Source organism: Bipolaris victoriae, assembly GCF_000527765.1.
Source record: "Bipolaris victoriae FI3 unplaced genomic scaffold scaffold_13, whole genome shotgun sequence".
NCBI classification, from domain to species: Eukaryota; Fungi; Ascomycota; class Dothideomycetes; order Pleosporales; family Pleosporaceae; genus Bipolaris; species Bipolaris victoriae.
The window spans coordinates 27461-52017 of record NW_014575379.1 but is presented as its reverse complement, the minus strand read 5'-3'; the positions used below and the strand labels follow the sequence as shown (position 1 = coordinate 52017).

Here is a 24557-nt window from a genome sequence, read left to right as displayed (position 1 = left end):
AAGTAGCGCTTGAATTAGCGATTAAGTGCTTGCAGGCAGCTTTGGGCATTGACGATGTAGCCCCACATGACTGCTTTTGCTACGCGTGTCGAATCTAAGGGCCGTATTCCTCCTCGGTTGTGGCGAAATTGTTGGTACGATTTCCCTTCAAGCGCTTTCAATAGTGTAGCGAGTAGGATGACGACATGACCATGATGATTTTGCAAGCTATTCTCTGTTCCGTCACACGGCTATCAATCATACAGTTGCGGAGATGCTAAAGTGACATGTTTGTAGCAGACAGAACAAAAAACTTGGTAAGTTTATGGAAATACATTTTTCCGACATGAATGAGATGAACGGAAAAGCAAGTAGAGCAATACAATCTGACAAACGGTACAATGCGCAGCTTTGGAGGCGATGGTGAGGCACGTGCATCTGTGAAACTAAGCCACATCTAAGCCACCGGGTGCGTCATCTGATCCACTGGTTCGCATCGCCCGCTCAGGCGACACTCTTCCACCTTGACATCTACTTCATTACGCCGAAAACCGCTGCCTATACTCATACCACAATTATTCGATACCCAAAACTAAAATCATGTGTGGCTCCGATTGTTTCCTGATGCTCCTCAGCGTCCTGGTACGTTTGCAGCTCCCGTACGGCGGAGGCAGGCACCGACTCTCTCTCTCTCTCTCTGCAGCTCGTGTCGCTTGATAGCTAACATAACCCACAGTTCCCACCGATAGGTGTCTGGGTGAAGAAGGGCATTTGTAGCGCCGATTCGCTCATAAACCTCGGCCTCTCGTGCCTAGGCTTCCTCCCCGGTCTCCTCCACGCCTGGTATGTGATTCTGCAGAATCCAGACCCATACGACGCATACCAGGCCGTGCCCGATCGCGAAAATGGAAGGACCGCCGACGGAAGGGTGACATACTATGTGATTTCGCACGAACAAGCGGGTGGCAGACCTGCGAACTATGGTACTGTGGCATCTCAGCCGAGCAATGGACAGTTCCCAGGACAGCAGAGCGGCGTGACAAACAGCTTTGCACCGCCACAAGGACACAAGAGCGCAAATGGCAGCGGACCTGCTGCGCCTGCGCCGGCAAATGGAGGTGGCGAGGGAAGCTCAAGTCAGCCCGAGGGTCCACCTCCGACATATGCAGATGCCGTCAAGGGCGACCACAAGATACAGGACCAGTAGGGTGAACAGGTGTTGCAGCATCGTGTTTCAAGAGACATGAAGCGTGCTAGCGCATAGAGGAACACGGGATGTGAACAGGGCGCTGAGATGGAACGGATAGTATTGTACACCTAGAGTATTGCTAGCAGAGACTTGTATGAAACGAATTAGCCATTGCATTGATCAAATAAGGCAAATATTTTCATCGTTTGCACCAAGTGTGTTGATAGTTTTAGCCTAGGACCCTTGCAACCGATATTCTGTTTCCGGATTGGGCTTGTACATCATGGCGCATATACCCGCACGAGCTACCTATTTATGTACATTCAGTTGCACCACGGGAAACACCAACAGTTTGTAGATAAATACATGAATGCATATGGATAGATGTATGGGTGTAGGATGATAGGCTAAATGGTAGGCGAGAGTGGTCCAAGGGACAGCGAATTAAACGTCACCTCGCCGTAGTCCAGCCACGTACGTAGGCGCGGCATCCCCTCGGCGACTGCAGGCAGCCAATACCACGAGGCCGGGCCGGCATATTTTGTGCTCTGAGCCCGCCGCAATCTATGGCTTTTGATTCGAATTGCCCGTTTGGGTAGGTGCGTTCAAAAAACAAAGAATATGTACGGGGAGGGGGGATTGTCAAGGAAGTTTTGGCAATGGAACGGGTTTGGAATTAAGGTTTCAAAAGGATAGAGGTAGTGGTGATCCTGGGGTAGTGCGGGCATGGGGCGGTGCGGGGGCGGTGCCCGTGTGCGTATGTAGGGTACACTACATTATGTGGGTTTTGGAATAACGTGTATTGGACTAGAGGCGGTCAAGTGGCACAGAGGGGTTGGAGAGAGAAGCTAGAGCTCAGTCTTTTTTTAAAAGTTCATATCAATGTAAACGATACTATAGGATGCACCTCAGCACTCAGTAGAAGATGTTAGTTCTAACCGTAAACCGGTAGGTGTGCGTTTCAAACCACTGGTCCAGATATAGTTTGGCAGTGTAAGAAGAGGTTCAGGAAACAAACATGCTGCAGTTTGATGTTTGCAGCGAAGATCCTATTTGCGCCACTTCAGAGTTTCAGAAAATACATAAAGAGTCATAGACATAAGATTGGATAGAAACGGTGCATATTAATTGCATAGGATGCCCCCTCGCCTATTGGTGGAACGTTGTTAGTGTAGGGAGGTGCATGTCCCGCATCCCTCCTTTACTCAATATCGTGATGTGTTTGAATGATATTTCGAAGCCGCGTTGCGGTGAAGAAAAGCAAGCTTTCTCCAGGCTTATTGCAGGGTGGGTGTGTACAAACGGACTTGGGACGATGATGGCAGCGCACCATGTCACCGAGGAGCCAATTAAGCGTTTGGATCGTGCATAAGCGCCGCGCCCCTGCGTCATTGCCCAGACACACTGCAAGGCTTAAGGCGTAGCCAAGGGCAGCTTGGGATGGTCCTTGGAAGGCTTAGACATGATGACGCTGAGCTTCGCGCATTGCATTCGACATTTGGCATAGTAACAAATAATCGTAGTCGGTACTCGCGCCAACTCGATTGCCGTTGTGCAACTTCGCCCGCGCTATCGGACACAGCCTCAGCAACTTCCCGCAAAATGACAGTCCGGCCGAATTGACCTGTGGCTAGAGCATTCATTCCACGCTCTTTATTCGCCAACTTTATACTTCAGCCACAACACTGACGCGACCGGGCGTGCGCTGTCCTTCGCGTCAAAGCAGGGAAGCCTAGGGCCACTTATTATCTCTCCTTGGTCCCTTTCTCCCTTTCTCGTTTCCCTCCACCCACGTCTTGGTTTCGCAAACCCAAACACCACATCGACACTTGCTTTTCAACGCCTTCTCTGACCCCGACCGATATAAAGACAGTACATCTGCATCCATGCGTAGGTGGAGCCCCGTGCCCGAACCATCGGCACAACTCCCCAGCACCACTCGAATCCCCACACTAACGCATACCCAATTCAGACACCGTACGGAGGCAGGCGCATCGCGTTGCCTCGCAACATGGCAGCAATGGAACTAACAATTACAACCCATTCGCTCGACAGCGCTCTCGAGATTCCCATTATGATGTGGAAAACGTAATGCACAGGTCACGATCCGAGGCAAATGCAACATCGGGATTTGAAGAGCAGAGGCGCCTCGAGACCATGCAATCAGAGAAAGAGTTTGGAATGCCAGACCACCACAACACCGAGCCCACCCCTTCATCACCAACACATGCGACTGCTTCAGCCGCCGTTCCAAATCCTTCGCTTGACAAGGATGGCGCAACTGAAGCCGACACCGCGCACAAGCCTTCAGTAGATAGCACTCTTGCGCCCTCCAACCAGGATCAAAACGCCGGCCCCACTCGCAGAGCAAAGTTCAAGGGCATATTCAGGAAAGAGCATGAAGACCACGATCATACCGGCTTGGACTCCCCCGAAGGCGAGGAACTATCCTTGGAAGAGCGCAAGAAGAAGGCTTTCAAGAGGAAGATTCCCGTTGGCGCTCAGATTCGCTTTGTCTTGTTTGGAGCCTGGATCAACGTCCTCCTCATCATGGTACCCGTTGGTTTTGCCGTGTACTATGCTAGGCTCAAACCTGTGCCCGTCTTCATCATCAACTTCATTGCCATCATCCCACTCGCCGCCATGCTGAGCAATGCCACCGAAGAACTGGCCATTCGAGTTGGAGAAACTCTTGGAGGTCTTCTCAACGCCACTTTTGGAAATGCTGTCGAACTCATTGTCTCCGTCCAAGCCCTGCTCAAGAACGAAATCACCATTGTCAAAACCTCGCTCATCGGCAGTATGTTGTCCAACCTGCTGCTTGTCTTGGGTATGTCCTTCTTTCTCGGAGGTATCAACCGCGTGGAACAGTTCTTCAACGTGACTGTAGCTCAGACAGCAGCATCGCTGCTTGCTCTCTGTATCGCATCCCTCATCATTCCGACTGTGTTCCACAACACAATTGCCGAAGATGACGCAGTCGCACACGACGGCCGCGAAGATGCTGTCAGGAACCAGGAGCTATCTCACGGAACTGCCGTCATTCTTCTCCTCGTCTACGCTTGCTACCTCGCTTTCCAGTTGAAGACACACTCCACCATGTACAACGAGCCCAGTCAAAAGGTGCCCAAGCGCAAGTCCGGCAAGAAGGAAGAAGGTGATGCATCGCGCGGCATTGCAGCCATTGGTGCTGGTACTGCCGCAGCGTCTGGAGGCGGCGTCAACATGACTACACTTTTCAAGAACCCAAACTCGGACGAGGAGGACGACGAAGATGAATTCGAAGAGCCATCGCTTTCTGTCATTGGGGCTCTCATCACTCTCGCCATCTCTACTACCCTTGTTGCTTTCTGTTCGGAATTCATGGTCTCCAGTATCGATGGTCTTACTGCCACTGGTCATGTCTCCACCACTTTCGTTGGTCTTATCCTGCTTCCCATTGTGGGTAACGCCGCCGAGCACGCCACTGCGGTCACCGTCGCCATCAAGGATAAGATGGATCTCTCCATTGGTGTTGCTGTCGGTTCCAGCATGCAGATTGCGCTTCTTGTTTTCCCTCTGATCGTCATTCTTGGATGGATCTTGGGCAAGGACTGCATGACGCTTTACTTCGACACTTTCCAGATCGCTACATTGTTCGTCTCAGTGTTGCTTGTAAACTACCTCATCCAAGACGGAAAGTCACGTAAGTTTATACTATCCAATATGCAACTTGGACATTCTGCTAACCAGATACAGATTGGCTTGAAGGCATTTTACTCATGGCGAGCTATGTCATTATTGCTCTTGCAGCCTGGTTCTACCCCAACCTCGATGAGGAGCAGTGCTAGATCCTTTTTGTTTAATATGCTTCATCTTTCTTTTCTTCGTCATATACTTATTACGCGGGAGTTAGATTAAAGGCGGCGATCAGGGAGTTTTATTTTTCTACTTGCAGTACGTACAGGGATTACAGTTGTCATGTCAATAGTACTTTCGATACCCTGATATCCTCAAAAAGCGAGTGCTTAATTGAGATGAATATAACGCATAATTTCTACGGTTGTGGTCCAATGTCTTTGCAGCTTTGTAGTGGCCATGGTGATGTAGGGGAGAGAGGGGCGCGCCTGCCATGATGGATTCAATGCACCATCCTCACTGGTATCATGACAACATAACATCAAGGATCATATCTCGTCATCAACTTTAGCATCTTATGTCTCACTTCAATTCTCTCATACCAGCGTATAAATTTTCTCTCACTTACAGCCGCTGAGTATACTACACCATTCCTTTACATACTATGGTTTCCATCCCAAGTTTCTCACCTCCCAATTCTCACTTGCTCTCTTGGAGATACTAGTAGAGACACTTGTGGGCTCTCACCTGGCGCTTCCGGGTCCGCGATAGCTGCGCAGTATACAGACTTACTCCATGCTAGGCTTGGGTATATCTTTTGCCATACATGATTAGTCTTCTTCTCTCTTACACTATCTTACTCATCTTTTCTACTACATTACATCACTTCTGCTCCACCACAGCACTTCCACATCTTCTTTCTCATACCACGCCTCTTCTTTCTTGCCTGGTTGGTTCCCAGGACTACTTCCATCAATCCTTACACATATCCCCATCGTGCCCAGTTCACAATTACAAATTACTCTGCCCTACTTACCAGCCGTCATTGTGCGCACTCCAATCTGTGAGAGCTGTTCCATCACCACCCGTATTCACATCCCACCCACATAGCGGTATGTATCATTGAAACACCCATCTCACGCTCGTACATTGTCGCTTCACCAAAACTGACAGCTTAAGTCATTATGGGTGAACCCAGCAAGGCCAATGATGACAGCGATATGACGGATATGCAAGCCCCAGTTCCAGAAACCGCCCAAGTTAGCGACGAGGCCATGATCGACTATAATGACCATGTTCAGCACGAGATCGGTACACCTCCATCTCATGTAGAAGAACATGTCCAGCACGAGTCCAACTCATTGCTCGGTCCAGAAAGCGATCCTATCCAACCCGACGATCCCGATTCGTTGTTCATCCCAGAAATTGAACCCACTCCACTGAGAAACTCTAGTCCATCGGTTGTCTCAGAGAGTGACCCTACTGCAGCGAGCGCCTCCCAATCATTGTTCATACCAGAAACCGACTCCGCTCCATCAAGCAACTCCGACCCATTTCCCACCCCAGAAAGCGATGCCACTCCATCGGGTACCTCACATCCACATCCTTCTTCAGACGACACGATTGCGCCTCAAAATCTAGGGTTTCCAGCGCCTACATCCACCGCCCAGTTACGTGATAGAATACGCAGCAGGCAACAAAAATTAAAAGACAAGAAGAGACCAACGGCTATCCAAACAGGGCCAAACTTACCTCACACCATTGCACCCACTGAATCCTGTCATCCTGACGATGATGATAAAGCAGACATAAGAGCAGCAGAAATATTTGAGGAGAAAATGCGATACTATGATAACGTCAAGAAGGCCAATAATGGAAGCCTTCCTTTCAGGCTCGAAATCGAACAGTTAAAGTTACAACTCGCCGAAACAGCCAGAAGGAAAAAACGAGCGCGTGATATTGCCAAGGCTATAGAAGACGATTCTATCGACCCAGCTGTACCCCGCATGTTTGATATTGAGCAAGATGTTGAGGAAGACGAGCTATCTGATACCGACTTTGTTCAACCTCGCACTCGCAAGGAAGTTTGTATGCAAGATACAGAACTCCAGAGTATGATGACTGCAATAGATGCTATGAATGACAATCCAAAAAGAAAGCGGAAAAGGAAGACGGTAGGCGGAAGAGCAGATGTCACTCTTGGTAAAATCACCAAAAGTGGTAAACGCTCCAACAAGAAACAAAAGTTGATTGATGATGGGGCCCAAAAAGCCACATCTCTTCTCTATTCAAATGTTTTTACTGAACAAGCTGCTCCAGATGCACCGGAGCAACCATTCTTCACGTCGAGGACCAAGATACAGGCGCTGAAAGAACTTGTTGCCAGTGTGCCTATTGAAGATGAGAAGCAGGCAAGAAGTGACGCAACCATTTTGATGAAAGCAACAAGACAATTTAGCAGGAATGCAGTCAAACCTGATGCCAAGAGCGGTCTATGGTCAGTCAAAGGCATGAAGACAACATTGAAGGCGTATCAGGTCCTTGGCACTGGATTTATGCGCCAACGAGAAAATGCCACTGAAGAGCCAAGGGGGGGTATACTGGCGGATCAAATGGGACTTGGTAAAACGCTTATGACGTTGGGTAAGTGATCGGCAGAAAGGAAAGCATAGTGGCTGTATTAACTTTTCACAGCGAATATCCATGACGGTCGACCACCAAAGGGTAGCGGTCGCCCCAGGACTACCCTCATTGTTGCTAGTCCCGCACTTCTCACTCAATGGAAGAGCGAAATTGAAAAACACAGCTCAACCGAACTGAAAATTATGCGGTACGGGGCTGGAACACGTGATAGCTTTAACGCTTCCTCGGAAATCCTAAAAGGTCATGACATCGTCCTTACCACGTACAACGAGGTGATGTTATCTCACCCAAAAACGGAACCTCCGGAAAGTTGTGAGACCGAAGACCAGGAGAAGGCATGGTGGCAGGAAACTTGGGAGCAACGAGGCGCCCTGCACCGCGTACATTTCTTACGCATAGTCCTGGATGAGGCACATGCTATCAAGAACCATATGTCGCGCACATCAATTGCCTGTCGTGCGCTACAGGCTGATCACAAGTGGACTTTGAGTGGAACTCCTATCCTCAACAGCTTGACTGAGCTCTACCCTTACTTCAAATTCCTTGGCGTTCCACTTACAGGCAGCTTCGAAGACTTCAAGGATGACTACTGCAAACCAAATAGTCAAGAGAGACTTTTAGTGAGACTCTCTCAATTCATGATCCGTCGCACTCATGCAAATACGATCATGGGAGCTCCCATTGTCAAGCTGCCTCAGGCTCATCAAGCCACGTACTGGTGTAAGTTCAATCCGGTTGAACGCTGCATTTACGAAATTGTCCACAGTCGCTTTATTAAACGGACACAGACCATAATAAAGAATAAGGGCTTGAAAAAGTCCTATTATAACATCTATGTGTACGTGCTGATACTTTTGAAATTCAGCTATTAGAGTTACTAACTGATACAGGATGTTTCTAAGACTCCGCCAACTGACAGCCCATATTCTCATGCTTCAATTTGTTATTCGAGACCTCCTTGAGCTGGAAGATATTGAGCACATTAAACAGGTGCTTCATCAACATACAGTGGATAGTAATACTCAATCTAGGAGCACAATCATCGCAGTTCGAAAGCAGCTCCAAAAGATAGCAGACGAGGAAAAGAAAAAGAAATGCGATGATTTGAAAGCGAACAAAGAAGGCAAAGGCCAAGATCAAAATAGTGTCACTGACGAGGAGGAGGAAGATGAAGAAGAAGACGAAGAAGAGGAGCCAAAGTTATATGATCGTTTCGAGGCGGGTGGGAATTTTGGCAAAGACTACAACTTTGGGCCCTTTCTTAGCAGTCTCCAAACAGGAAAGAGCTGGGAAAGAGCTAAGAAAACAGCCAAGTGCAGCGCCTGCGGAAAAAAACCACAACAGCCTATGCTCACATCCTGTGGGCATCTGATTTGCGCTGAGCCCTGTTACTCAGAGGCATGTGTTGAGGCGGCTGAACAGGGGGAGGAGAATCCAGTTTGCAAAACCTGTGGTGTCATACCTACATCTATCATTGCATGCGACATGGAAACTGATCCTCAAGACATCCCTGCATCTGGTACGCGATCGAATGGCAAGAAGAAGAAAAACAAGGGGCGCAAGCGCATCGACCGTGAAGACATTGCGCACGACTGGCTTGCTTCGCTGGACGACGATGTCCTACCTTCCGCGAAAACAATCGCAGTCAAGTCACAGATTATGAACTGGATCAAGGAGAACCCAAAAGTTAAGATCATCGTCTACACCCAATTTCTTGCTATGTAAGTTCGATTCACATCCTGTGTATATATGCTAAAGATCTACAGGATTCAAATTTTGAGACGTGTTTGTCAGAAAGAAGGCTGGAATGCCATTCAGGTAAGTTGCTATCTAGCATGTCCCAGTAATATGTTCACGGTTGCTAGGGAACGCCATGGAAACTGTTTCTGAGTGCGCTGGGAGTTCAAACCGCTAATCACCAATGTAGTACCACGGCAAGATGAGCCTCACGGCTCGCAACAACGCCATTCAATCATTTGGCCGCAAAGAAGATGACGTGAGGATCATGCTGGCAAGCATGCAATGTGGTGGCTGTAAGTGCTAGTACCTGTGGCAGCTTCTATGCCACAATTATATACTAATGATCTTGCAGTGGGTCTTAACCTGACTATGGCTTCTAAAGTTATCTTTATTGATCCTTGGTGGAACTCTGGCGCCGAGCAGCAAGCTTTCTGTCGCGTATTCCGCATTGGTCAGAAAGAAAAGACATTTATGAGCCGCCTTTGTGTCCAGAACACAATTGATAACAGGATCATCGAGATTCAAGAGCGCAAAGAGAAGGAGCTTGAAAGGGTGATGAAAGAAGGGGGTAGGCCGGTGCAAGGGTACGTTTTGTCTGCTGTGGGTATTTCCAGACTAACAAGGTCGCAGAATAAATATCCGCAAGCTGATAGAGATGTTTGTGGGGGAAATAGGGGAGGGAGTTGACGACGATGTGTCTACCATGGCGGATGATGAAATGGAGGACTTGCAGCTGCTGTAAGAGTAGGCTTGGCGGTTATGGGGACAAGTCCTGGAGGGCGGAGGAGTGGTTTTGGAGAATGGCGTAGGGGTCTGGATCGTGAATGGATCTTGAGTTTCATGGGTGGTGTGGGAGCCTGGTTGATGGAAGGGACTTGCTTTTTTGCCTACAAACTTTCAAGCTGCCCTATCAGCAGTTGGGGTTTCTCTGGGAGATAGGCGCCAACAAAAGTTTGATTCCATCCAAAAGCCTTCGCAGCAGCCGTGCCATGGCACGTCATTATCCTTTTTCTCAGACGCTTCCTGCAGGTATGGACGTGTTAGTGTGATGGGCGCGGGTGCAGAGGGAGAGGTGTAGATAAGAGGCGAGAGGCGGCCAATCAGACGAGGGATGATAGCGATGGCGCTTGGCGAAGGCAGGCGTCGCGTCTTCCCCGCCCCAATGCGATACCTGTGCTATCGATTGCACGCGCATACTGCTCGCCCCTGCTTGGCCGGCCATGGTGAGGGCGCAATACTTACAGAGGCGTGGAGGACGGCAAGCCCACAGCTTTTCGCGGGCCGCTGATTAATGTCGCGCGCTGACTGAAGGGCCCATCGGAGCGTGCGCCCCACCATTCCCCCCGCATCTTGCATCTCCGGGAAACCTCCCAAGAACTGTAATGGAGAACACCAGCACGGCGGAAGCGCAACCACCGACCACGGATACGCCCGCCAAGAAGGGACGACGAGGGAAACGGGACGCCGGGAGCGACGACTCGAAGAAGAGGAGGTGCATTTCTTCCGCCTGTGTGCCCTGCAGGAAGCGCAAGTCCAAGGTACGTACGTCGTCTTAGGTAACGGGAACTGCTCTGCTCGAATGCCTTTCTCCGGCCTCTACACTCCTTCTCCGCCTGCCCACCAACCTTGTCGCTCTCACGCCTCCTGTCACCAGCCGTGCGCTAATCCGAGGAACAGTGCGACGGCACCACACCAGCCTGCTCGGCCTGTGCCGCCGTTTACAACACGCCATGCATCTACGATCCGAACTCGGACCACCGCCGCAAGGGTGTCTACAAAAAGGACATTGACAACCTCAAAACGCGCAACTCAACCCTCCAGACCCTCATCCAGGCCATTCTTAACTATCCCGAGGACGCGGTTGCGGACTTGGTCCAGCAGATCCGGACATGTGAGAGCCTCGACTCGGTCGCTGAGGCGATCATCGCCAAGGAGAATGGAGAAGAGGATGACGATGAGCCCTTGAGTCCAATCGCACCGCCCGCGGCGGCACTTCCAGAGGGAAGCTTCGAGAGCCAGTTAAGCGGCAAGATGGGCGAGCTGCGGCTCGAGGATGGTTCTACAAGATACATTGGCGGAACGTCGCATCTCATCTACTTGGGGAAGGGCAACGACACCGTCGATTCGCCCGACACGTATTCGGACGACCAGTTCCAAGAGACACAGGACCCATTTTGCTCATGGACCACCGTGACCTCGGACCCGGAGCTGGTGCAACATCTGATCAGCATGTATTTTTGCTGGCACTACAGCTTCTTTACAACTCTATCTAAGAATTTGTTCTTGCAGGAATTTAGGCTTGGCAAACCGCTACCCGGATCTGGAAGGAAGAATCAGTACTGCTCACCTTTGCTGGTCAATGCCATGTTGGCACTCGGATGTCACTTCACATCATGGCCTGCTGCCAGAGCCATACGGGATGATTCAGCAACGGCTGGCGACCACTTCTTCAGGGAGGCCAAGCGGTTGATTATGGAGGATGATTTGCACGAGGTCCCAGCATTAACGACAGTGCAGGCTCTGGCCTTGATGTCCGTACGCGAAGCTGGTTGTGGACGGGAAGCAAAGGGCTGGGTATACAGCGGCATGTCCTTCCGGATGGCATGCGACCTCGGCCTCAATCTGGGCATGCATAGCAAGGATGTCATCGATGAGAACGAGGAGGATGCACGAAGGATCACATTCTGGGGCTGCTTCTTGTTCGACAAGTGTTGGAGCAACTACCTCGGGAGATTACCCCAATTACCCAACACGATTCTCACAGTACCCAAATTCGATGTCTTCCCTGTTGAGGATGCAGAGACATGGAGCGCAGTCACAGACTCTGGCCTAAGTCAAGCACATTCGCAGCCCAGTAGGACGCGTGCAGTTGCTCTCCAAATTTCAAAGCTCTGCGAGATTTCTAGCGACTTGATGAATGCTTTCTACAACCCCATTGACATGGACAAGGCCAAGGGAAGGCAGGCTGAGCTGAAAAAGCTTAGTGAGATACACATGAGGTTGGAGACGTGGAGACGGGAGCTCCCGAAAGAACTAGAACCGAAAGAGGGTGGCTTGCCCCATATGCTTGTCATGCAGTAAGTACTATCCACCGTCGCTATCAACTTGTACTAATGACTGTGTAGCATGTTCTTTCAGTTGCTTTACATCCATCTCTTTCGTCCGTTCCTAAAATACAACCCAAACAATTCACCACTTCCTGCCCATGTCTCTCCCCGAAAGCTCTGTACCCAGGCTGCTGCCATGATTTCCAAACTACTACGGTTATACAAGCGATCGCATGGCCTGCGGCAGATATGCAACATCTGCGTATACATTGCGCACTCTGCTTGCACAATACATCTTCTCAATCTACCCGAGAAGAACGCGAAGCGCGACATCATCCATGGCGTCAAGCATCTGGAGGAGATAGCAGAGGGATGGCTGTGCGCTCGACGAACACTTGGGATCCTCAGCGTACTGGCAAAGCGCTGGAATGTCGAGCTACCAGAAGAAGCTGCCACAGTGCTCTCCCGTACTGATGCCAAGTTTGGTCCCTGGAATGAGGTCAGCACTCCAAAAGCACAGCGCCGCGCGTCTGTACAGACCAACCAGCATCCCTCGCCAGCAGATCAAGCTTCACCGAGTCTCCAACCATACAGCATGAACATGGCCAATATGACAGCACCGCAACTGTATAACCGAACAGCCCTGGCAAACAATAGCTCCGTAAGCTCTAACCCTTCTGCCCGTCCTTCTAGCACCCACTCTCTACCTCCCTCGGACCCAAACGCTCTGGCTTACATGCGCACTCAGCAACACCCTACTACACCTCAGAGTTACTCGGCTACCCTAAACGCTCCTACTCCAGCCTCGACACAAGGACGCCGATCCGTCGACGGCGGCCACACCACTGCTGGGAACTCGCCAAGCCAGCTCTTTGGTGGTGTTGATCAGCTTCTACGCGAAGGGCAGGATTGGATCTACCGCGATCAAACACAACTTGCAACTGATTTCGAAAATTGGAACCCCCAAGGAGTAGATGATATTGCGAGTTGGTTTGCAAGCACAGCCAATCCTACAGGTGTCTTCCAGCCTACGACTAATGTTGCTCCTATGACCGGCAATGAGATTAACGGTGGTCCGGTGGGTGGTGGTGGCGGTGATGATAGCGTCATAGCCGCTACTAATGGATATCCCAACGGGAGGTTCAACGGAAATGGCAATAACTCCAATGGAAACGGGTTCGGGGCTATGGGGCTCAACGGCGCGGGCTTGCAGGGATTCACCTACGATGAGCAGAGTTGGTACCAATAATGTGTTTCCATCATGGATGGCATCACGTGTATACTCTTTTGACAATCGCGCCTCATGGGCTTTTGCTCACTGGAGGAGCTGTTGGAATTTCTCGCGTTGATTTTTTCGATTGTCCGTATATCTAGCGAGGATACACCCCGTTTGTTTTGTTTTCTTCGTTCTGATGTATAGCAAGTTATTTTTCTACTATTTCAGCGATTTCTTTTCGGGAAAAAAAAGACAAGGGGACGAACAAAGTGAGGAATTTGTACACGAATGAATAGATTATACGTTGCTTTGTCTTGTTGTTTTCGCTGTTGGCTGGGTCGGGTAGATGTATGCGTGAAAGGAATGCGAGTGGCCGAATGAGTGTTCCGCCGAAAACTCGCATAGTATAATCTATCTGTGCTCTAGACACTACGGGCACGTGGTGAAGGTTCCTTCAAAGATTGACGGGCACAAGGCTGAACCGTATCTAGTGGCTTACCGCGCTGCACGAATGGTGCAACCTGGTTATCGCCCCCAATGTCAGCAATGCCGCTTTGGCGTGCAACCTTCAGTTAGTCTGAAGTAGCGCTACTAGGATATCGTCCAGTAAATGGTTGTGCTCCGAGGCGAAGCTTTGCTTAGATAAGCTGCAACTGTCGTGAATGTGTGACAATCCAGGTAGCTGTGGGTCGCACTGTACTCCGCTCCGCTGTGATATACACAGGCGCTCTGGCATCAAATGTCCACGACATTGACGAGACTAAGACGGTGTAAAATATGCGTCGCAATGGGGCTACACAACACGTTTTCTCATTGCAGCTTGGTCACATGCATGCGTGTGATCACACAATATTGGGCGACCTGAGCTCTTTCCGCCCCCTATTCCAATCAAATCCTCCGTTTCAAGCCACAATGACAAGCCTTCCAGCCCCGTCCATGATTTAACCACCCAGCTGTACCTCGCGATGCGTTCAATGATGCGGCGCTTCATTTGCTCCCCAGGCACGTCGTGGACGCATTCCACAAGCTAGCACAATGAGCTTTGGCGTCGGTCTCGGAGACATACTCAAGGTGTGCGAACTAGCGGGGAGGGTATACAAGAACTGTCAGTTGTTTGACAGCTCCGCAAACTTGTAGTATGCTGATTGAAACGCAGGTCGTGACTGTCCTGGAGAGTACAAGACTTTGACAAGTGAAACACGCAGTCTCACTAATCTGCTCGACGACATACAAGACAAGTTCGACAAGATACCGGAGAGTAAGCAGCAGCAGCTTATCGAGGCGTATACGCCATGCATCGAGGTCTTGGAAGAGCTCGACAAGATTCTGTTGCACTACAATGGGCTCGACACAAAGAGCAAGCGTGCGTGGGACCGTCTTAAATTCGATCCAAGCACTTTGCGAAACTTGCGCGAGCGGCTTGTTGCGAGCGTGGCGATGCTCAACACCTTCTACACCTCCCTGATACACGATGTCCAGGTCCTGATACTGGAGGCCTTGGAGAGACTGGAAAAGGACTATAGAGGCGGGCATCGCGAAGAAAGCATTAGTTCGATTGAGCGACTCACTTCTGGCGCCCGGGAAGACGACGATGAGGATGACGACGAGGCATGGCGCCAGATCATACGCGATTTGGAAGATGTCGGCATCTCTCAGCAGCAAGCTTTGGGCTATCGCGATGTCATTGTAGACTGGCTCGTCGCTGCGGTGAATGAAGGGAGGCTTCTCGAGGATCGACCGGAGCATGAGCCGTACTCCTCATTGTCCCAAGATCTCAGGCCGGTACTTCCTGAAATTAATGTTGGAGAATCATCTAGTGGCCTGGACATGCCTACAATCGTCACGCCTATGGAGAGCAGTTGGTCACCACCATCACGAACGCCTCCTCCCATACCCCGCCCACCGATACCACAGGTCCACATAGGCTCAACTCTTTCGGTGGCTTCACAAGCGCACTCTGCTGTATCGTTACCAAACATGCCACTGGACACTGATTCAGATGATTCTTCGCTGTATGCAGGGCCACATCGCTCAGCGGTCACCACCCCCTCTGCTCGATCCAATACCTTTCCAATTCCACGTGTGCCAGTTCCCCGTTCAAGCGGGTTGCTCTCGGCGACGAATACAGACGGTCCTGACCCAACGCTATTTACATCATCGTCTGGTTCTGGAACACAAACACCCTCTATTCCTGCTCCTCCACTGGAAAACGACTTGCCCCCATCATATTTCGAGAAAGGCACATCTATTACGATAGATCTCAACTGGACGGCTCATCAGGTGGTGGCTGCATGGGCTCGCCACGACTTTGTCAGTGCAGAAAAGCACCTAGAAGATCAGTTAGCAGCTGTCGACCGCGGACAGAGGTGTATATCTGGTACTCAACCTGATCGTCGCATTCTCAAGCATCTGCTCGGAGTATGCGCATCATTCACAGGAAAGTTTTCAAAGGCAAAGGAGCTCTTTGAAAGTGTCTTTAATGGGGCTTTTCTCGATTTCCAGAATCTAGATGATGGCGACATAGCTGCTGCGCGATGGCTGGGAGACATTTGTTTACATACTCAAGAACACGCAAACGCCATGCTCGCCTACAGTGTTGCTTACGAAGGATCCGTGGGCCGCTATGGAGCGACCAGTGAACGTGCCCGACGAGTGGCGACTGAGATAATACTCATCGATCACTGGCTGTTCGGGTTCAGGCGCATCGAGGCCACTCTCAACCTTAACCTTGACCCGACGAGTATCTTTCCATCGGCAAATGTTGTGGAGAAGAACAAGTTGATGATGAATGTCAAGAAGAGTGCGTACGAATTGGTCAAATCTACCAGCACCACACCAATCCCAGTGATATGCTTGGGACGACCAACATTCAATCTCGAGCCTCGACCGAGATACGAACTTAGATTGTCCGAAGGGTTTCTCGTGGGACCCCTGATATCCCTCAGCACCTGGCCACTTCCATGGGATCCACTTTTCCATCCTACAGACGCTGTGCAGCTAGACCGCTACATGAACACTGTGCGGGTTGCAGGTCATCAGTCTAGATCTCTCTACGATCGTCAATTACCTACCAACTCACTGGGCGACTCCAAAAAGCTGCACTTTCTTACCAAAAGAGGCAGTCGGTGGCTGATTAGTGCTGTTGAACGAGGCCTCAGCGAGATGGGGATTACGTATGCACACCATTGCTATGAACCAGCGATAGTGTGTTGTCTCAACCAACAACGTGAAGGCGTGGCCTTCTCGGAAGGGGTGGAGATACGCTTTTGCAAATTATCATTTCGGGACGTATATGGGATCAAGGTGACAGATGTGAAGTGGGCCACTCGAAGGGTTGCGAAGCCCAGCGTGTACGGTGAGATACCGCCGAAGTTCCGCAGCGCAGCGGACTTTAGGGAAATTATCAAAGGTGTGCTAGACAGAGCAGAGGAAGAAGAGAACAGTCTGCCAAAGCCTGTTCCCAGCATAGCTCTCGGCGTCTCCAATGGATATCAGCAGGCGCCCCACACATCACTGTACAAGCCACCCATGTATGGCTGAGTAGTCAAGTCATTTACTCTTTCCGAGTTAATGTAATCTTTTTCTGAGTACGGTATAGGTGCAGTAGGAAACCACGTGTTATATGGCCGAATTTGCTGTTTTATGATTGTGGCACAGGTTCGGATTCATTTGCGTAGCTTACATCTGGAGATTTTGCAGCGGCGAGACCCGTTTTGGAGCGTAACCACGTTTGGGCGATTACCCGAATGCTCGGCGGCTCGGGAAACCGGAAGGTCGAGTTATTTTGGTGTTGGGAATAAGTGGTGCGGTGGGGTGTTACGAGCAATCGACATCATGTCAGGTTCCACATGCGAAGATGGGATATTGAAGGGGCTGCTAGAAGAATCAACGTTTGCATCCGTCGTTCCCCAACGGTCCGCGATGACGAGCGTTTTAGTCAATACGGCGCCACGGCTCAGGGCGAAGGGAAGTACGAGCGCCAACCCCTGCATGCATATGGGAAAAGAAAACGAACAAAGCGGTTGCCCGGAAGCTGGAGGCGCATGTTGTAGAAGGAGATGAAACCATGATTATCGTTGTTTGCGCCCAAGGACTCAGGAGGGAATTGGCGATGTCATTACTTTTCGATCGAGCAAAGGAGGAGGCGCAAATTTGGCCTCCATGACGGCCGTCGGAAGCGGGGGTAGCAATCAATTTGAGGACGGGCCTCTCTGTTAGCGTCACAGACGGATCTTTGCGATGGGAGGAGGACTGGCGAAATGAGAGTCGGCCTGAGCAGCGATGATGTGGGCTCCCCTTCTGCAAGCGCCACGTTAATATAACGAGACCTCCTGAACCAAAATAAAAAAAAGTCGACAGCGACCTGAAGTCCCTAGCGCGCGCCCTGGGGGCTGGATCTGCGCGGCTCGAGAACACAGCCGCTCCATATCGATAACCGCCCCCCCGCTCCTGACGTTATACAAGCGGCGCCTGGACACGCCTTGGGGCCGGCGATGAGCATGTACGAGGGGCGATGGCGCTCGAGAGTTGAAATGAGAGGCCTGGTACCTGACTTGGCGTCGTCTGCAAGGACGCCACCTAGCGGGCAAACCATTGCGGAATGTAGACTAGGCCGCTCGCTAACACTCTTCGTTTGTGTTTCATGTTTCAGAAGCACAACCTCGTCTCTCCGCTAAGTGGCCGACAGGGCTCGAGGCTGACTGCAGCCTGCGCAACCAAGCGTCTCTCCTAAAGGAAAATAATAACACTCCGCTGCAACGCCCGGCAGACGTGTGTCGCAGGGCCTCCAAGGGCGCCAAGGCATGCGCCGCCCGCAGGTAGCAACCGGGTGGAAATCACTCATCCGCCCATGTCCATCACCCGGCCTAGGCTCAGCGGCGGGTGTGATGGAAGGAGTAGAAAGGCCCCGTCATCCCCGACTCTTTCTTTCCTCACCCCCACAAGGACTCAGAATCCCAACTTGTTGTCTGTCTCTCTTTTCAAAGGCTCTTTGTGGCCTGTTTCATTCCTTCCCTTGTCGCTAGCTCGGCATATTCATTCATTACCTTGAGTCCTAGTGACCAAAAACCCTTACAACTTCGGTTCCAGTCGTCACTACCAAAAAAAAAACCACGTTGTTTTCTGCCCTTCAAGTCAACTGTTGAAGATCGAATACCATGAAGACCCAATCTATCCTTCTCGCGGCCCTGGCCTCGGCCCCCGCTGCCCTTGCCCACACTGTCTTTACTGACTTCTACGTTGATGGCGTGCCTCAGGTATATGGTGTTACTTGCTTTCTATGCGACTTGGACTAACAATTGTCAGGGTGATGGTGTTGCTATTCGCATGAACCCTTCAGGAGAGCACACTAGCTCCCCTATTGGCAGCCTTGATAGCACTGACATGGCTTGCAGTATGTCCCCTTTATCTTGGTGCTCCCTTAGCGCATCATGACTGACCAAACTTGACAGATGTTCAGGGTACCAAAGGAGTCTCGCGCACCCAGACTGTCCAGGACGGTTCCGTTCTTACTTTTGAGATTCGCGAGTGGCCCGATGACCCATCCAAGGAGCGCCTTGATCCCGGCCACAAGGGTCCTTGCGCTGTCTACCTGAAGAAGGTCGAGGACGCTACCACTGACACTGCTGCTGGTGATGGCTGGTTCAAGATCTTTGACCACGGCTATGACGCTGACTCTAAGCAATGGTGCACTGACAAGATCATTGCTAACAATGGTCTTCTTTCTGTCACACTTCCCGAGAACCTTCTGCAAGGCGACTACCTCGCTCGTCCCGAGATTCTTGCTCTCCATGCCGCCAAAGACGGTGACCCACAGTTCTACACTGGCTGTGCCCAAATCTTCCTCAAGAGCTCCGGAAACCTCGTTCCCGAGTCCACTGTGTCTATCCCCGGATACGTCAAGTACAACGAGCCCTCGACCGACTTTGACATCTACAACACTCCTGCTACCGAGTACGTTGTGCCCGGCCCCAAGGTCGCCAAGCTCACTGCTGGCGCGAGCAAGTCTTCCGCCACTGTCCAAACCAAGGGCCTCAAGCCCCAGGGCTGCGTCATGGAGAACGCAAACTGGTGTGCCAAGGAGGTCCAATCCTACACCGACGAGAAGGGATGCTGGGCTGCCGCTGAGGACTGCTGGGCTCAGAGCGATGTATGCTACGACTCCGCACCCCCAACTGGTGGCAAGAACTGCAAGCTCTGGCAGGACAAGTGTACCGACATTGGTGCGCAGTGCAAGGCTGGCAACTGGGTCGGTCCTCCTAACAAGGGCAAGGACCTTACACCTGCCAAGAAGTCCATCGATGTAGGCCTCATCATGCCCAACCAGGTCCAGCCTGGTGCCCCATCCAAGAACACGCCAGCGCCTTCATCCGAAAAGGAGCAGGAGGAGCCAGAGTCCACGCCTGCGCCCAAGCCTGAGACTGAGACCAAGCCTGAAGACTCGGAGTACCAGCCTGCGCCTGCACCTGCTAAGCCCGTTGTCGAGGCACCAAAGCCAACTCCCACCCCTGATGCGCCTGCAGCTCCATCCAACGATGAGTACGACAGCCCTCCTTTCATGGAGCCCACCAACTACCCTGCTGCTCCCCCTCCAGCCCCCTCCAAGCAGCCCACTACCCTCAGCAAAGCCCCCATCTCCACCATCACCGTTGCCCCTTCATCGGCCGGTGGCCCCAAACCCACTCAGCCCCCTTGCCCCAAGGGATACAGGTGCGTCTACGTGACTGACCTCGTCGTCGTCACTACCACCGTCTACGTGACTGAGGGTGCTGCCCCCACTGCTACCCCTGCCCCTAGCTCGGGGAGCTACATGAAGCGTGCTCATCTTCACCCGAGGAGGCGTCTGCACATGGCTTAAGCCTTAAGCTCGTGACTGGAAGACGTATAACTTACATCTATGACTTGGGCGTTTGAATCAAGGAAATCGGGTTACATTCATGCCAACGCCATTCCCATTGGCTACTTTCTGGGACTTGAGGGTTGGGGGTTTCTTTTTTTGGCAGGGAAAACAAAATTCTTTTTTTTTTACCTTTCTGCGACACTGTTTTGTTGTTCGCGAGTCTCATTGATTGACTCTGTTCTTTTTTGGAAGGAGAGGGGGAATGGAATGTAGGATATGGAGCAGACCTTTTTGTCTTATATTTTTTCTTTCTTCTTCTCTTCTAAACTTCTTCTTTTTAACCCTTTTTTTGGCACAGATATGAATGAATCATGCTTGATATGACCATGACATGAAGAATTGTGTTGTCTTTTGAATGATTGCTGTGATGTTGATACTATGTTGTGTATGTGTGGAGATGCTGAGGGGAGAGGTTGCGTCATTGCAGATAGTTGGTCAAGGAAGAACAGAAAATGTATTTGCTTTGTAGATCATGGCCGTTGTTTTACCACTTGGCCCGATGTTTGGCCAGAATTCTCCGCGCTCAGCTCTATTTTCATGTCTCGCCCTCGATAGTGCGCACCTTGATGCTTCCGTCTTGCATACCAAAGTAGACGGCGACGGGCTTCTGGCCCCCGCGGACAGTCTTCGTGCTTTGGTCCTGTTCACGTAGCGCCTGTGCATCGATGCCATTCAGGCCCGAGAAAATGCCAACCTCAAGGACACCGGTAAGGCCCTTGATGGCCCTGCTCAGGGTGTTAACCTCCCATGTTCCGTCCGTGCCGTCACCCTTTCCTTTACCCGCTGCTACATCCGCGGATGTAAGCAATGGGGGAAAAGGCGCATCGATGATGTAAAAATCCTGGTCCGTCTTCAGGGGCCCTGACTTCTCCAGTAGCGTCGTCCTTAGTTTAGGGCCTGTTGATCCCAGCATCCTCAGCGCACCGGCGACCTTGAGCTGAGACAGGGGCGCGACCTCGATAGGGATGGTGGGCCAGTTTGTCAAGAGACGGTCCTGTCTTTTTCTGTAGTCTGCGACGCAAACAAATTTTCTGGCGCGCTCAGCAACTAGCTTCTCCTGGAACAGACACGCGCCTCCTCCTTTTATGCAGTTGAGCTCTGCGTCGACTTCGTCGGCGCCGTCAAATGCAACGTCGAGCATGACGTGGTCGGGGAGACTGTCAAAGGAGATGGCAGTGAGGCCGGCATTGACGACCAATTGGCGCGATTGGAAGCCAGTAGGGACGAAGAGAATGTTGGGATTGGTCGATCGCTGCTTGATGGCCTCGACAACGTAGACAATGGTAGTGCCGGATCCAATTCCAACGTGGGTTGCCGCCGGATCAAAGTGGTCCGCAACGGCCTGTTGTGCAGCCGCACGTTTGGCAGCCTCGACATTTGTGTCGGTCATGGTTTTTGCGGTTTGGAGTGATATAGTGTTGTGGAAGTGCCTTGAAAATGGCGGACCGGGTTGACCGAGGGATTTTTGTAGAAGAGATTTGCCGGTGGTGTAGGTACGGGATGGATGTATAGCCAATCTAGGGACCGATAAATTTTGGAGGGGCAGTGGAGGCGTGAGATGACTGATGCTGCGGGCTTGCTGATTTATACTGGCAGTGCAGACGGGCAGAGGTCTCAAGGGCATGGGCCGGCGCGCTTCGCTAGCCTTCCTCTGGGCTTATATGTACAACGTATCTGAGAGTCTGAGACCTTCAGCAATGAGTCTAGATGATGCCGGGGGATGCAAGTGAATGATTTGCTCGTGACAAGGTGATAGGGCGCGCGGCGAAAGATGACGCTGTTGTGCCCCGCCATTGGAATACCCCGCGGCAGGGGTCACGCCTAGCGCGAGCCGACAGCTCAAGCGCGTCCGGTGCCTGGCAGCTCTAACAGCGGTAACAAACATTCCTCTGCCATATCTCTCGGCCACTACCAGAAAAAGAAAAGAAAAGAAAAATCAGTGAGAATGGCAGACCTCCCTCCTCCCGTACAAGGTCCAACTGCCAAGGAGAAGAAGTATGTCACCTCATTGCTGCTAAACAGCACTACCACGTACTGACCGCAATAGGTACGATCGCCAGCTACGCCTCTGGGGAGCTACGGGCCAAGCTGCGCTCGAGAGCTCCCATATCCTCCTCATAAACTCAGGGCTGGGAGTTGTCGGCGTAGAAACACTCAAGAACCTCATCCTGCCATGCATTGGCGACTTCACCATCCAAGACTCAGCCGTCGTCAATGAAGCAGACCTAGGCGTAAACTTCTTCCTGGAAGACCAACATTTAGGAGGCTTCCGTGCAGAACACACATGCAACCTACTCAAGGAGCTGAACCCAGATGTACAGGGTCACTTCATCACAGAGGTATAACCACGCTTTGCAGTTCGTCCATGATCGTCGGCTAATGGACCTAGCCTATCGAGTCGTGGCTATCACAGCCCAATGTCCTGCAACCATACTCGTTGATTATTGCGACCGCGCCTATCCGCCCCGATATCCTCGAAAATCTGTCTAGACATGCAAGCACTGCGCTCGTTCCGTTATTCTATCTCCACTCCGTTGGCTTCTACGCTCACTTCTCCGTCCATCTGCCTCCCGCATTCCCCATTGTAGACACACACCCTAGCCCCGAAACCACATCAGACTTGCGGTTACTGCGACCGTGGCCCGAGCTAGTACAGTATGCGGAAGAGAAGACGGCCGACCTAGAAAACATGAAGGCTGAAGATCATGGCCACGTGCCATGGATAGCGCTGCTATTGCATTACTTAGAAAAGTGGAAGAAGGAACATGGGGGAGAGGTGCCACAGACTTACAAGGAGAAGACAGAGTTTAGGGCTTCCGTATCGCAAGCTGCACGTACAGACAACCCAGAAGGCGGCGAAGAGAACTTCGATGAGGCAGTGGCAGCTGTTCTGAAATCTCTCAATCCACCACAAGCAAGTAGCGCCGTCAAGGAAATCTTTACAGCACCAGAGTGCCTTCTAGTCCGCCAAGACTCACCGAGCTTCTGGGTCATCGCAAACGCCATTGGCTTGTTCTATACAAAATACAATGTCCTACCAGTCCCTGGCTCTGTGCCGGACATGAAGGCTCGCTCAGCGGACTACATCGAGTTGCAAAATGTCTACAAATCCAAAGCGCGGCGCGATCTGGCAGAGGTGGTGGAGAGTGTACGATTTTTGGAGCGCAATGCTAACCGCAGTGTACCCATTGACGAAAAGGACATTGAGACTTTCTGCAAGAACGCAGCACATATCAAACTAGTGCGCGGTCGACCATTTCACATAGTAGAAGCGGGAGAGAAGATCAAATGGGGCGATCGCGCCAAGTCAATTGGTAAGTGTGCAGATATGAGAGACTGCCGAGTGAGCTAACAACCCACAGCTCAGACACTCACCTTCCCCGATTCACAGATCCCGCTGTACATTGCCTTTCTAGCATGGGATGAGTTTGCTGCGACGCACAATAAAGACGGTCTAGGAGGGGCGCCTCAAGTTGCCGGAGAAACCGACCCGGATACGGATTCAGAAAAGCTGATTGGAATCGCTCTTAAGATCGCCGATGACCTGATCAAAGAAGCGAATGCTACTATTGAGGAGGACGAGTATGCAACCATCCGATCACAGATTGGAGATTATGCACGTGAGCTGTAAGTACACATTGCAACACCAAACTTACTGTCATATGGGTCTCTTGAAAAGGCGTCCGAACAACTATAGAAGACACTAAACTGACTATATGAAAGTGTGCGAGCTGGTGGTGCTGAGTTGCACAATATTGGCGCTTTAGCAGGTGGTATGGTCTCACAGGAGATCATCAAAGTGATCACTGAGCAGTATGTCCCCGTCGACAACACTTGTGTTTTCGATGGCATCAAGAGCAAGAGCACTGTATTCAGAGTCTGAAGAAGATCTCCGATTGTTCTCGTACATTGTGCCGCAAAGGCATTCGGGTTTGTAATCAACAAGCAAGGAGCTGCGGCAAGGCTATCGTTTCCGAGAGTGGTGACTTCGCATCTGATTTTATGAAGACAAAAGGTCCATCTTCACTTTCGGTTACAACAAATATAGTTGGCATTAGATATGGGTATGTCACAGGGGATTGGCAGAAGAAGAGTCAAATTCACCTACAGTCAACACTAAAATAACATGATTGTCTGGTATCGGTAGATTGATAGACAACAATTCAATGCGGAGAACGTATCGAATGGCCATGAAAACTAAATCAGAATTGCCATCAAACCAAGAGT

The 24557-nt window shown here is 51.1% G+C and overlaps 9 protein-coding genes across 9 annotated transcripts; 7 read left to right on the top strand and 2 right to left on the bottom strand.

Annotated features, from left to right (window-relative positions):
• Window positions 1–579: 579 nt before the first annotated feature.
• Window positions 580–1186, top strand: COCVIDRAFT_12970 (hypothetical protein; the record flags this gene model as incomplete). Its single annotated transcript, XM_014704631.1, has 2 exons — window positions 580–621; window positions 716–1186. 2 exons carry the CDS (start codon window positions 580–582, stop codon window positions 1184–1186), a joined length of 513 nt encoding a protein of 170 aa, XP_014560117.1.
• Window positions 1187–2317: 1131 nt separating this feature from the next.
• On the bottom strand, window positions 2318–2811 carry COCVIDRAFT_34663 (hypothetical protein; the record flags this gene model as incomplete). Its single annotated transcript, XM_014704700.1, has 2 exons — window positions 2318–2551; window positions 2665–2811. 2 exons carry the CDS (start codon window positions 2809–2811, stop codon window positions 2318–2320), a joined length of 381 nt encoding a protein of 126 aa, XP_014560186.1.
• Window positions 2812–3325: 514 nt separating this feature from the next.
• COCVIDRAFT_23565 (hypothetical protein) lies at window positions 3326–4998 on the top strand (the record flags this gene model as incomplete). The annotated part of the gene is made up of 2 exons (XM_014704653.1): window positions 3326–4853; window positions 4907–4998. The coding sequence occupies 2 exons, from the start codon at window positions 3326–3328 to the stop codon at window positions 4996–4998; spliced, it is 1620 nt and encodes a 539-aa protein (XP_014560139.1).
• A 972-nt stretch (window positions 4999–5970) lies between these two features.
• On the top strand, window positions 5971–9911 carry COCVIDRAFT_34661 (hypothetical protein; the record flags this gene model as incomplete). The annotated part of the gene is made up of 8 exons (XM_014704699.1): window positions 5971–6373; window positions 6593–7429; window positions 7481–8267; window positions 8320–9150; window positions 9196–9247; window positions 9357–9462; window positions 9522–9753; window positions 9800–9911. The coding sequence occupies 8 exons, from the start codon at window positions 5971–5973 to the stop codon at window positions 9909–9911; spliced, it is 3360 nt and encodes a 1119-aa protein (XP_014560185.1).
• A 640-nt stretch (window positions 9912–10551) lies between these two features.
• Window positions 10552–13465, top strand: COCVIDRAFT_12967 (hypothetical protein; the record flags this gene model as incomplete). Its single annotated transcript, XM_014704630.1, has 3 exons — window positions 10552–10707; window positions 10847–12246; window positions 12295–13465. 3 exons carry the CDS (start codon window positions 10552–10554, stop codon window positions 13463–13465), a joined length of 2727 nt encoding a protein of 908 aa, XP_014560116.1.
• Window positions 13466–14467: 1002 nt separating this feature from the next.
• Window positions 14468–16972, top strand: COCVIDRAFT_12966 (hypothetical protein; the record flags this gene model as incomplete). Its single annotated transcript, XM_014704629.1, has 2 exons — window positions 14468–14537; window positions 14589–16972. 2 exons carry the CDS (start codon window positions 14468–14470, stop codon window positions 16970–16972), a joined length of 2454 nt encoding a protein of 817 aa, XP_014560115.1.
• A 1616-nt stretch (window positions 16973–18588) lies between these two features.
• On the top strand, window positions 18589–20288 carry COCVIDRAFT_34658 (lytic polysaccharide monooxygenase; the record flags this gene model as incomplete). The annotated part of the gene is made up of 3 exons (XM_014704698.1): window positions 18589–18687; window positions 18737–18824; window positions 18883–20288. 3 exons carry the CDS (start codon window positions 18589–18591, stop codon window positions 20286–20288), a joined length of 1593 nt encoding a protein of 530 aa, XP_014560184.1.
• A 577-nt stretch (window positions 20289–20865) lies between these two features.
• On the bottom strand, window positions 20866–21720 carry COCVIDRAFT_23560 (hypothetical protein; the record flags this gene model as incomplete). The annotated part of the gene is made up of 1 exon (XM_014704652.1): window positions 20866–21720. The coding sequence occupies one exon, from the start codon at window positions 21718–21720 to the stop codon at window positions 20866–20868; it is 855 nt and encodes a 284-aa protein (XP_014560138.1).
• A 555-nt stretch (window positions 21721–22275) lies between these two features.
• COCVIDRAFT_90006 (hypothetical protein) lies at window positions 22276–24213 on the top strand (the record flags this gene model as incomplete). The annotated part of the gene is made up of 5 exons (XM_014704697.1): window positions 22276–22325; window positions 22378–22669; window positions 22720–23644; window positions 23693–23957; window positions 24054–24213. The coding sequence occupies 5 exons, from the start codon at window positions 22276–22278 to the stop codon at window positions 24211–24213; spliced, it is 1692 nt and encodes a 563-aa protein (XP_014560183.1).
• Between the last annotated feature and the right edge of the window lie 344 nt (window positions 24214–24557).